Raw genomic sequence first — 12,976 nt, 5'->3', positions numbered from 1 at the left:
TGTGTCGCTACTTAAATACATCGCCTTCTCCAATATTCTCTGGCAAAAGCTCTGGTGGACATTCCTGCAGTCAGCATGCCAATTGCACTCTCCCTCAAAACTTGAGACATCTGTGGCATTGTGTTGTGTGACAAAACTGAACATGTTCAAAGGGGCTTTTATTGCCCCCAGCACAAGGTGCACAAGTGTAATGATCATGTTGTTTAATCAGCTTCTTGAGATGCAAATTGGCAAATGAGAAACGCACACTAACAGGGTTATAAACAAAATTCTGCACAAAATTTGAGAGAAATAAGGTTTTTGTGCGTATGGTAAATTTATGGGATTTTTAAATCAGCTAATGGAACCAAACTTTACATGTTGCATTTATACTTATATTCCCTATATATATATATATATATATATATATATATATATATATATATATATATATATATATATAGTACCAGTACCATACATACAGTACCAGTACCAGTGGAAACACCTACTCATTCAAGGGTTTTTCATTATTTTTACTGTTTTCTACATTGTAGAATAATAGTGAAGACATCAACACTATGACATAACACATATGGAGTCATGTACTATCCAAAAAGTCTTAAACAAATCAAAATATATTTTATATTTGAGATTCTTCAAATTAGCCACCCTTTGCCTTTGACAGCTTTGCACACTCTTGGCATTCTCTCAACCAGCTTTCCATGGAATGCTTTTCCAACAGTCTTGAAGGAGTTCCTAGGCTGCTTTTCCTTCACTCTGCAGTCCAACTCATTCCAAACCATCTCAATTGGATTGAGGTTGGGTGATTGTGGAGGCCAGGTCATCTGATGCAGCACTCCATCCCTCTCCTTCTTGGTCAAATAGGCCTTCCACAGCCTGGAGGTGTGTTGTGTCATTGTCCTGTTGAAAAACAAATGATAGTCCCACTAAGCACAAACCAGATTTCACCATCACATCTGGTTTGCGCCAATAAAAAAAAAAAGAGATTAAGATGGGCAAAAGAACACAGACACTGGACAGAGGAACTCTGCCTAGAAGGCCAGCATCCCTCTTCACTGTTGATGTTGAGACTGATGTTTTGCGGGTACTATTTAATGAAGCTGCCAGTTGAGGACTTGTGAGGCGTCTGTTTCTCAAACAAAACACTCTAATGTACTTGTCCTCTTGCTCAGTTGTGCACCGGGGCCTCCCACTCCTATTTCTATTATGGTTAGAGCCAGTTTGCACTGTTCTGTGAAGGGAGTAGTACACAGCGGTGTACAAGATCTTCAGTTTCTTGGCAATTTCTCGCATGGAATAGCCTTCATTTCTAAGAACAATAATAGACTGACAAGTTTTAGAGGAAAGTCCTTTGTTTCTGGCCATTTTGAGCCTGTAATCGAACCCACAAATTCTGATGCTCCAGATACTCAACTAGCCTAAAGAAGGCCAGTTTTATTGCTTCTTTAATCAGAACAACAGTTTTCAGCTGTGCTAACTTAATGGCAAAAGGGTTTTCTAATGATCAATTAGCCTTTTAAAATTATAAACTTGGATTAGCTAACACAACGTGCCATTGGAACACAGGAGTGTGTTCGAGTGCCGCCCGATCGTAGTGGGTGAAGTATGGTTTCAACATGTTGACATGACACAGCTGGGTTTTTATCCTACTCTCGGTGTGGCGATGACGTAATCATCAGGAGGCAGTTACTCAGGCTTTGTAGATGAACACATACAAATGTAGCTTTCTGCGCATATAAAGTGAGGTCCAACCTACCATTTGGTACAAGGTGCAGTGGTGGGTGAGTGACTTGGCATTTGTAATAAAGCACAAGGATGCATGATAAACAGAGCCCAGTCTGTAAGACGGAGGAGGCTGCATGCATATACAACAAGTCACCATATTCAATTACAGAGGGAAAAGTAACATGAACAAGCTTCTTTCTAGCCATAAGCGGGAAGCAAGAATTTTACGAAAATAAAAACCCAATTTCAATTTAAGCTTCCTCACAAGATTTTCCATACGAACTTTAAAGGACAACTTGTCTTCCAACCATATACCTAGGTATTTGTAGAATGATACTTTTTCAATGGATTAGCCACCCGATGTGACAATGCTAACCTTCTCTGGCTGAGTGCAAGCTCAGGTAAAGGTCATGAATTTAGTTTTTTGTACATACAAGACTAGTTTGAGATCATAAAGGGAGCCCTGCAGTGACTGAAAAGCAATTTACTGCCCCTTCACTGAGACCAATGTTACTGAGTCTAGCTAGCAACAATTCATGGTCAACTGAATCAAACGCCTTTGATAAATCAACAAACAGAGCAGCACAATGTTGCTTTTATCAAGTGCATTTATGATGTAATTTGCCACTGCCATAGCTGCAGTTGTGGTAATGTGCCTCGATCTAAAGCCAGACTGAACCCCGCTCAGTATGTTATTTTCAATTAAGAAGGTTTTTAACTGTGAGTTCATTAGGGATTCATAGGCTTTGGCCAGGACAGGGAGTTTGGAGATAGGATGATAGTTATTAGCATCTGAGGGATCTCCACCCTTTAGCAGTGGGAGTTCATAAGCTGATTTCCAAATGCTGGGTATGGAATTGTTCAACAGACTCAAGTTGTAAATGTGATCCACAGGTTCAGTAATAATAGCAGCTGCTACCTTTAAGAGGTAGGGATCCAGGTTATCTGGACCTGCAGACTTTTTAGTGTATATTGCCTTTAGTGCTTTAAAGACCTCAGCATAAGAAAGGATCAAAGTTCAAATGGTTCACGAGGGCCTATTTCATAAACTCAGCAACAACAAAAATAATGTCCCCTTTTCAGGACACTGTCTTTCAAAGATAATTCGTAAAAATCCAAATAACTTCACAGATCTTCATTGTAAAGGGTTAAAACACTGTTTCCCATGCTTGTTCAATGAACCATAAACAATTAATGCACCTGCACCTGTGGAACGGTCATTAAGACACTAACAGCTTAGAGACGGTAAGCAATTACGGTCACAGTTATGAAAATTTAGGACACTAAAGAAGCCTTTGTACTGACTCCGAAAAACACCAAAAGAAAGATGCCCAGGGTCTCTGCTCATCTGCGTGAACGTGCTTTAGGCATGCTGCAAGGAGGCATGAGGACTGCAGATGTGGCCAGGGCAATAATTTGCAATATCAATACTGTGAGACGCCTAAAACAGCGCTACAAGGAGACAGGACGGACAGCTGATCATCCTCGTAGTGGCAGACCACGTGTAACAACACCTGCACAGGATCAGTACATCTGAACATCACACCTGCGGGACATGTACAGGATGGCTACAACTACCCGAGTTACACCAGGAACGCACAATCCCTCCATCAGTGCTCAGACTGTCCGCAATAGGATGAGAGAGGCTGGACTGAGGGCTTGTTGACCTGTTGAATGGCAGATCCTCACCAGACATCACCGGCAACAATGTCGCTGATGGGCACAAACCCACCGTCGCTGGACCAGACAGGACTGGCAAAAAGTGCTCTTCACTGACGAGTCGCGGTTTTGTCTCACCAGGGGTGATGGTCGGATTCACGTTTATCGTCGAAGGACTGAGTATTACACCGAGGCCTGTACTCTGGAGCGGGATTGATTTGGATGTGGAGGGTCCATCATGGTCTGGGGTGGTGTGTCACAGCATCATCAGACTGAGCTTGTTGTCATTGCAGGCAATCTCAACAATGTGTGTTACAGGGAAAACATCCTCCTCCCTCATGTGGTACCCTTCCTGCAGACTCAACCTGACATGACCCTCCAGCATGACAATGCCACCAGCCATACTGCTTGTGCTTGTGTGTGATTTCCTGCACGACAGGAATGTCAGTGTTCTGCCATGGCCAGCGAAGAGCCCGGATCTCAATCCCATTGAGCACGTCTGGGACCTGTTGGATCGGAGGGTGAGGGCTAGGGCCATTCCCCCCAGAAATGTCCGGGAACTTGCAGGTGCCTTGGTGCAAGAGTGGGGTAACATCTCACAGCAAGAACTGGCAAATCTGATGCAGTCCATGAGGAGGAGATGCACTGCAGTACTTAATGCAGCTGGTGGCCACACCAGATACTGACTGTTACTTTTGATTTTGACCCCCCTTTGTTCAGGGACACATTATTCAATTTCTGTTAGTCACATGTCTGTGGAACTTGTTCAGTTTATGTCTCAGTTGTTGAATCTTGTTATGTTCATTCAAATATTTACACATGTTAAGTTTGCTAAAAATATACGTAGTTGACAGTGAGAGGATGTTTCTTTTTCAGATGAGTTTAGTTTACTGTAACAGAGCTGACATTAGAGGCCTGGGCACCACCATTATCAAACACTGAACCAGCAGATATGAAGTGTTTGTTAAAAACCGCTACAATATCGGCTTCATCCTTCAAGACTCATAGCTGTAATCGATGCCAACGGTGTTTCTAACATGTATTGACTCAGAGAGATGAGTACGCATGCAACGACTATATTTTAGTTATTACATTTTTAGAAATATTTTTAGTTAAATTGACATTTTCTTCCACATTGGCATTACAGAGTATTTTGTGTAGACTTGACAAACAATGACAATTAAACCTCTTAAATGTGAAGTCCCCATATTAAAAAAAATAATAATTCAGTCTGGTATGAGAATGGTAGCCCCTATCTGCAAAAACAGGGTGTCTGTGGAAAGCTGACTATCTTGGCTATTGATCGGTGCCTTCAAATCTTTGGAAATGACTTACTACCATATATGGGCATACGAATATATCAGGGCAGGCCGATAACCTCATTTCAAGATGACTGCTACCAACATTCCTTAGCGTTGTGAAGCATAAACTACATAAACACGGAATATGTTGATACACACTGAAAGCCGGGACTCCACAGATCATGAGGATGTCTTATATGTCTGCCTGTGACCAACTGTTATTGATCACCAGCCCCGAGAGTCAAATTTTTTATTTTACACAACATTTTCATCAAACAGCAAACATCTTACAAGGTAAGCTTCGATTTGGTCTGTGTTTGAGCTATAGGTATCAAATGAAACCTTAGGTTGTTAGGAACAAATCTAGCCTATTGACTATTGACTAAAATATGTTGCCAGCTTACGCGCTGTAGGCATCCCTATCCCCTGTATGTCCCCCGACACCACCACAATGTTTGAGAGAGGTTGGGGATGTAGAAATGTTGTTTTTATAGTGAACAATAACTTTTAGGCACATCCAGTGTGTAAAAACAATGCAATTACCACATTTGGAAACTTTGGAGAGGTTAAAAGTACACTTGAATGTACTCTGGATACCCCATAACACCACCACAATGTTTGAGTGAGGTTGATATGGTAGAAATGTTGTTTTAATACTGAACAAATAGCATTTAGGGATTGCAAATATGTAATAGCACTGGAATTATCTAATTTACAGACATATACCACTTTGGAGAGGTATAGGGACACTTGGAAACTAGCACTTGCGAAAAGATAAACTCTGTGATCTCCATCTTGCTAGCTACTATTTTGTATTTTATTCAAGCGGTTAAAGTAGTAACGTAGGCAGTGACGTAGTTCCTCTATGCCAAAAGAGTCCATCATTGAAACCAGACCCTAGTCACTGATTTTGCAAAGTGCCGGATTTACGAGACTACAGCGATGACCTTTTAACTCCTTTATCCTTTCTGTTGACGCCAAAATGGCGGATATTTCTTTGGCTAATTTGGGTTCTGAGCTCCGTTCTCAGATTATTGTTTTTCCGTAAAGTTTTTTTGAAATCTGACACAGGGGTTGCATAGAGGATACGTTTATCGTTAATTCTGTGAATAACACGTGCATCTTTTATCAATGTTTATTGTGAGTAATTCTGCAAAATCACCGGATGTTTTGGAATCAAAACACTACTGCACGTAACGCGCCAATGTAAACTGAGATTTTTTATATATACAGTGGGGCAAAAAAGTATTTAGTCAGCCACCAATTTTGCAAGTACTCCCACTTAAAAAGATGAGAGAGGCCTGTAATGTTCATCATAGGTACACTTAACTATGACAGACAAAATGAGAAAAAAAATCCAGAAATTCACATTGTAGTTTTTTTTATGAATTTATTTGCAAGTTATGGTGGAAAATAAGTATTTGGTCACCTACAAACAAGCAAGATATCTGGCTCTCACAGACTTCCTATTTAAGAAGCTCCTCTGTTCTCCACTCATTACCTGTATTAATGGCACCTGTTTGAACTTGATATCAGTATAAAAGACACCTGTCCACAACCTCAAACAGTCACACTCCAAAGTCCACTATGGCCAAGACCAAAGAGCTGTCGAAGGACACCAGAAACAAAATTGTAGACCTGCACCAGGCTGGGAAGACTGAATCTGCAATAGGTAAGCAGCTAGGTTTGAAGAAATCAACTGTGGGAGCAATTATTAGGAAATGGAAAGACATTTCTCCCTCGATCTGGGGCTCCACGCAAGATCTCACCCCGTGGGGTCAAAATGATCACAAGAACAGTGAGCAAAAATCCCAGAACCACACGGGGGGACCTAGTGAATGACCTGCAGAGAGCTGGGACCAAAGTAACAAAGCCTACCATCAGTAACACACTACGCCGCCAGGGACTCAAATCCTGCAGTGCCAGACGTGTCCCCCTGCTTAAGCCAGTACATGTCCAGGCCCGTCTGAAGTTTGCTAGAGAGCATTTGTATGATCCAGAAGAAGATTGGGAGAATGTCATATGGTCAGATGAAACCAAAATATAACTTTTTGGTAAAAACTCAACTCGTCGTGTTTGGAGGACAAAGAATGCTGAGTTGCACCATACCTACTGTGAAGCATGGGGGTGGAAACATCATGCTTTGGGGCTGTTTTTCTGCAAAGGGACCAGGAGGACTGATCCGTGTAAAGGAAAGAATGAATGGGGCCATGTATCGTGAAATTTTGAGTGAAAATCTCCTTCCATCAGCAAGGGCATTTTTTTTAACCTTTATTTAACTTGGCAAGTCAGTTAAGAACAAATTCTTATTTTCAATGACGGCCTAGGAACAGTGGGTTAACTGCCTGTTCAGGGGCAGAACGACAGATTTGTACCTTGTCAGCTCGGGGGTTTGAACCTCCAACCTTCCATTTACTAGTCCAACGCTCCAAACACTAGGCTACCCTGCCGCTTTAATTTGCATTGAAGATGAAACGTGGCTGGGTCTTTCAGCATGACAATGATCCCAAACACACCGCCCGGGCAACGAAGGAGTGGCTTCGTAAGAAGCATTTCAAGGTCCTGGAGTGGCCTAGCCAGTCTCCAGATATCAACCCCATAGAAAATCTTTGGAGGGAGTTGAAAGTCTGTGTTGCCCAGCAACAGTCCCAAAACATCACTGCTCTAGAGGAGATCTGCATGGAGGAATGGGCCAAAATACCAGCAACAGTGTGTGAAAACCTTGTGAAGACTTACAGAAAACGTTTGACCTCTGTCATTGCCAACAAAGGGTATATAACAAAGTATTGAGATAAACTTTTGTTATTGACCAAATACTTATTTTCCACCACAATTTGCAAAGAAATTCATTAAAAATCCTACAATGTGATTTTCTGGATTGTTTTTCTCATTTTGTCTGTCATAGTTGAAGTGTACCTATGATGAAAATTACAGGCCTCTCTCATATTTTCAAGTGGGACAACTTGGCTGACTAAATACTTTTTTGCCCCACTGCATATATGCACATTATCGAACAAAACACACAATACATGTATAACATGATGTCCTATGAGTGTCATCTGATGGAGATAATCAAAGGTTAGTGATTCATTTTATCTATATTTCTGCTTTTGTGACTCTATCTTTGGCTGTGAAAAATGTCTGTGTGTGCTTTTGAATTTGGTGGTGATCTAACATGTTGTGTTTTCGCTGTAAAACATTTAAAAAATCGGACACTTTGGGTAGATTAACAAGATGTTTATCTTTCATTTGCTGTATTGGACTTGTTAATGTGTGAAAGTTAAATATTTCTAAAATACAAACATACAAGTATTTTACACCATTTTAAAGATAAAGTTGTTGTAAATCCAGCCACAGTGTCCGATTGCAAAAAGGCTTTACGACGAAAGCACACCAAACGATTATGTTAGGTCAGTACCTAGTCACAGAAAAACACAGCCATTTTTCCAGCCAAAGAGAGGAGTCACAAAAAGCAGAAATAGAGATAAAATTAATCACTAACCTTTGATGATCTTCATCAGATGACACTCATAGGACTTCATGTTACACATTACATGTATGTTTTGTTCGATAAAGTTCATATTTATATACAAAAATCTCAGTTTACATTGGCGCGTTACGTTCAGTAATGTTTTGCTTCCAAAACATCCGGTGATTTTGAGGAGAGCCACATCAATTTACAGAAATACTCATCATGAATGTTGATGAAAACACAAGTGTTATGCATGGAACTTTAGATAAACTTCTCCTTAATGCAACCGCTGTGTCAGATTTCAAAAAAGCTTCACCAAAAAGCACACCATGCAATAATCTGAGTACAGCGCTCAGACAACAAAACAAGCCATACAGATATCTGCCATTTTGTGGAGTCAACAGAAGTCAGAAATAGCATTATAAATATTCACTTACCTTTGATGATCTTCATCAGAATGCACTCCCAGGAATCCCAGTTCCACGAGAAATGTTTGATTTGTTCGATAAAGTCCATAATTTATGTCCAAATACCTCCTTTTTGTTTGCGCATTTAGTACACAATCCAAGTCCAGGGCAAGTCCAGGCGAAAGTTGAGACGAAAAGTCATATTACAGTTCATAGAAACATGTCAAACGAAGTATAGAATCAATCTTTAGGATGTTTTTATCATAAATCTTCAATAATGTTTCAACTGGAGAATTCCTTTGCCTGTAGAAATGCAATGGAACGCAGATCGTTCTCACGTGAGTGCGCGTGATCAGCTCATGGCAGACCCCTGACTCAAATCAGTTCTCATTCCCCCCTTCTTCACAGTAAAAGCCTCAAACAAGGTTCTAAAGACTTTTGACATCTAGTGAAAGCCTTAGGAAGTGCAATATGACCCCATAGACACTGTATATTCGATAGGCTATGACTTGAAAAACTACAAAACTCAGATTTCCCACTTTGATTTTTTTCTCAGGTTTTTGCCTGCCAAATGAGTTCTGTTATACTCACAAACATCATTCAAACAGTTTTAGAATCTTCAGAGTGTTTTCTATCCAAATCTACTAATAATATAAAATACTCAATACTGCCCCCCAGTCCCAAAGAAGTTAAGGAAAACAGCCCTAATGTTGGAAACAAACATCATTATGTTGCTGTTTAGAGTCACATTCATTTATTTTCCAAGCTATAGACATCGTTACAGTAGTTGGTTAGCTCGCTAGCAGATTTGAGCCATATTAGCATAGACGTGACATCAGTCAAAACAAGACCTGGTATCAAGAACAAGATAAAACTAGCTGAAACGAGTCACCTACCATTCCCCACAAGGCAGCTTCTTGTCATTGTTGATTGCTATCTGGCCATCCAGAATCACAACACACGGACTTCTGCCCCATTGAAGCACGCGCATCGTTTTCATGATGTTGTCAGCTAACCAGTCTATAGCACACAATATTTTACATTGTGTTTTTAAAGGACCAAAGAGTTTGGTCTGCTTTGTGTTTTCATTTTTGCCATGGAAAATCGAGTATCACAATATCCCGATACTGGCATTGTCACAAACCTGTCCAGTACACTGTAAATTATATGGTGTTTTTTAAAATTATAATCAGTACAAAACATTTTACTGCAGCATACTGTAAATTATGGGGCATTGTGAGAAAGGGTTATAGGCAGGGAAATAATTGTTTATTTTGAATGATATTGTAATTCCATCCAACAGAATATTTTTTATTTTACCAGGCAAGTCAGCTAAGAACAAATTGTGATTTTCAATGTTGGCCTAGGAACAGTGGGTTAACTGCCTTGTTCAGGGGCAGAATTACAGATTTTTACCTTGTCAGCTTGGGGATTTGATCTGGCAACCTTTCAGGTACTAGTCCAATGCTCTAACCACTAGGCTACCTGCCGGCCCAGAATACAGTACTGTACTGTATTTTTGGAGCGAAAAAAATATTTTGACTACTAGTGAGGGCATGGTATTGTTGTTTCTGTGTCATTAACATACTTTGAGGAGTGCCTTGTAAGAGGCTATATTTGTTGCACCCGTGAGTGAGAATGCTGTACCAATTTAACTCCTATGTGGTTATAATGCCCCACCAATTAAACATGTTTAGGGGAAAGATTGGAGTAGCAGCAAGTCCTGAACCTTAAATGGTTGAGCATTTTTCTATGTCCTTTTGGTATGTTATATTGTGTAGTCGCTGCCAGTTTGGAAGCCTTTAAGGCCTTTAGAAGTGCAAGTGATATAAAACACAAAATATTCATTAATATGCTCTAATGTTTCTAAACACTTTACTTACCAGCCAACCTGCTTGCACCATTCCCTTGTAGTTACAGTAAAATACTGTGAATTACAATCCCCTCCCCTCAACAAATGTAAATAATTCATCCATTCATTCATTCAATAATTAATTCATTCCGATTACGGTGGAATTTACTTTTTTACAGTATAATACAGTATGTGTTATGGCTTTTTACTGTGTCATTACTGTGTCATTACACAGTACTTACTTTAATACGCTATTTATATTGGGTGGGCTCCCATCTGGTGCAGCGGTCTAAGGCACTGCATCTCAGTCAAAGAGGCATCACTACAGTCCCTGGTTCGAATCCAGGTGATATCACATCTGGCCGTGATTGGGAAATACAGAACTTTACTTGCTACTGTAAAAGTCACGATAACCGCTTTACAGTGTACGTACATTAGTCTTGTTAATGGTGTGACTGTAATGTCTCTTGGAGCTGGGCACAGAAACAACAACAAAGCAGCCACCTCACCACTCATTTCGTAAACAGCTAAGGGATGGGGCTGGAGAAATGTAACCCCTCTCAAATTCAAAAACAGAACTATGGATGAAAGGACTGACCAAACATTAGATCAAATGTATAGTTTTAACCATGTTTTGAGGATATACAGTGTTTGTTTACATATACAGTGTTTACAAAGATAGGAGTAAAACAAGCTTATATTTTGGATTCTGATGGGGTTAGACAGCTAAAGTAACTTATAAGTTATACTCTTCAAGAATCAATGGGAATGCCTATATATCATTCATTTAATAGAATGGAGCAATTACAGATTTTCCCTTTGAGGAAACTATGTGACAGTGCAACTGGTCACTGACTAGTTTTGCTGTATTGAAATATGCCTTTCCGGGATCTACTGTCTTTCCAACACCAGCAGCATCAGATGAGCGTTCGAATTGTGCATGTGTGTGGTTGGCTCGGTTCTAATAATGACTTATGTACCATTCCAAAGCCTGAGGACAGGCAACTCGTTTCAATATATATATATATATATATATGTTGTGAGTTTATTATCTACAGTGGTCTTACCTTCTGTTGTCGTCTTGCCATGTCGGTGGGTTGCTTGGCATTAAAAGGATAGGCAATGCAGCGCATCACAAAGACATAGAGCTGGAGCCTCTTCTTTCGCTCTTCCTCCTCCCTCTGCATCTTTTCCAGATCATCTTTCTCCTTCTCGCTGGCCGCCGAGGGGCTGGGGTTGGACGCACAAGCGCTGCTTCCCCGGCTCGAGGGCTGGAGCCCACCAGAACTGTCGGTGGTCCGGCTGGGTGACACCCGTGCTCCCCCGGTCTTTGGTGCCATCACCTCTTTGCCTTCTTCTTCCACTATCTCATCCGCTTCCTCTTCACTGGAAGATGGGTCCAACATATTGTTGGTCTTGGGTGGAGACTATCTAGACAGGGGAGAAAGCGTAGACCAATGTGTCTCAGTGCCACAGGAGGTTTTTTCGAAGAACGACTGCGTTCAGAGACAGGCTATCTGTGTTGCGTTGGCAACGCCAGTGGGGGAAAAAAGTAGGAAAAAATCCAGATAAACTATATTTAAAACAGGAAATGTCAGTTGAGGAGAGGAATTACGAAAGCGCGCGACTGATGTTGAACGAGAGTAGCTCAAACTGTTCGCACAAAAAGTGACTGAATTCGAACGAAAGAAAATTGTAGTTGCTTAGGCTACGCGTTTTCAGCGTTTTAACTCTCCAGTCACCGTCGGGGATTTGCTAGGATGCTATCTATGAGAACTGGAAGGTGTCGGATGAAAGATAGAAAGAACGGACAACCATCGACTTTCACTTATTTTCCTGATGCGATTTGTCAATAGAAAACTATCGATGGCCGCTTCCTGCTAAGCAACGCGCGGATTGGGAAGATACCACTGGAAGGTACCGAGAATTTACCGTCGTTCTGAATCAGAAAGCAAATTATAGCGGGGGGTGGGGGTGCAGTTGACGCTGTTGCTGCGGCAACCGATTCACTCCATCCACCTGATGATCTGAGACTCGGAGATGCATCTCCAACGGAGATTTCACCAAATAAGCCTATTTCAACATCATTATTTCTTTATTCAGATTTAAATCCGCCAATATCATTTATCCACGTTATCCATTTATCCCTAACACGTGCAATAGTCAGGCTAGAAGTGCATGATTTCATTGACTATTAATTCAATGTTTTTTGTTTATGATAGTGCCAATGTTGTATGGTAGCCTAGGCCTTATATAGCCTAGACTTGCCCCTTCTTATTATATAATTAATTATGTAGCCAAGGTAATAGGTTATGCATATTTTTTGTAATAATGCATCAATCATCAATATTGACAGCATAATATCTGTCCTGGAGCCTCTTTCCATGACTGGTCCTGGGATAATTCCAATCTAACACAGGATAGCTATAATTTCTGTTTAGAGAGGGTGTGGGTCTATATAGCCTACTTAATAAAACATTTAAAAAATAAAGTGCAGCCTTATGGCCGCGTCCCATCCCTCCAAAGACAGTGCCAACAATTTACCCTTATGGCCAAGGCT

General features: G+C 40.7%; 1 protein-coding gene across 7 annotated transcripts in view; it reads right to left on the bottom strand.

Moving 5' to 3' along the window:
- LOC115138280 (calcium-dependent secretion activator 1) overlaps positions 1–12,357 on the bottom strand; it is a 179,040-nt gene extending 166,683 nt beyond the window's left edge. For 4 of the 7 annotated variants that reach the window (XM_029674998.2, XM_029675059.2, XM_065000320.1 and 1 more), the window contains exon 1: positions 11,484–12,356. In XM_029674998.2, the coding sequence (XP_029530858.1) occupies positions 11,484–11,822 (339 nt within the window). In that variant the 5' untranslated portion in view covers positions 11,823–12,356. Of the gene's footprint in view, positions 1–11,483 lie in introns of all 7 variants that reach the window. The other 3 variants (XM_029674982.2, XM_065000309.1, XM_029675032.2) reach the window with 1 other exon arrangement.
- Between the last annotated feature and the right edge of the window lie 619 nt (positions 12,358–12,976).

Source organism: Oncorhynchus nerka, linkage group LG2 (genome assembly GCF_034236695.1).
Source record: "Oncorhynchus nerka isolate Pitt River linkage group LG2, Oner_Uvic_2.0, whole genome shotgun sequence".
Taxonomy (NCBI): domain Eukaryota; kingdom Metazoa; phylum Chordata; class Actinopteri; order Salmoniformes; family Salmonidae; genus Oncorhynchus; species Oncorhynchus nerka.
This window is presented reverse-complemented; position numbering and strand designations above follow the sequence as displayed.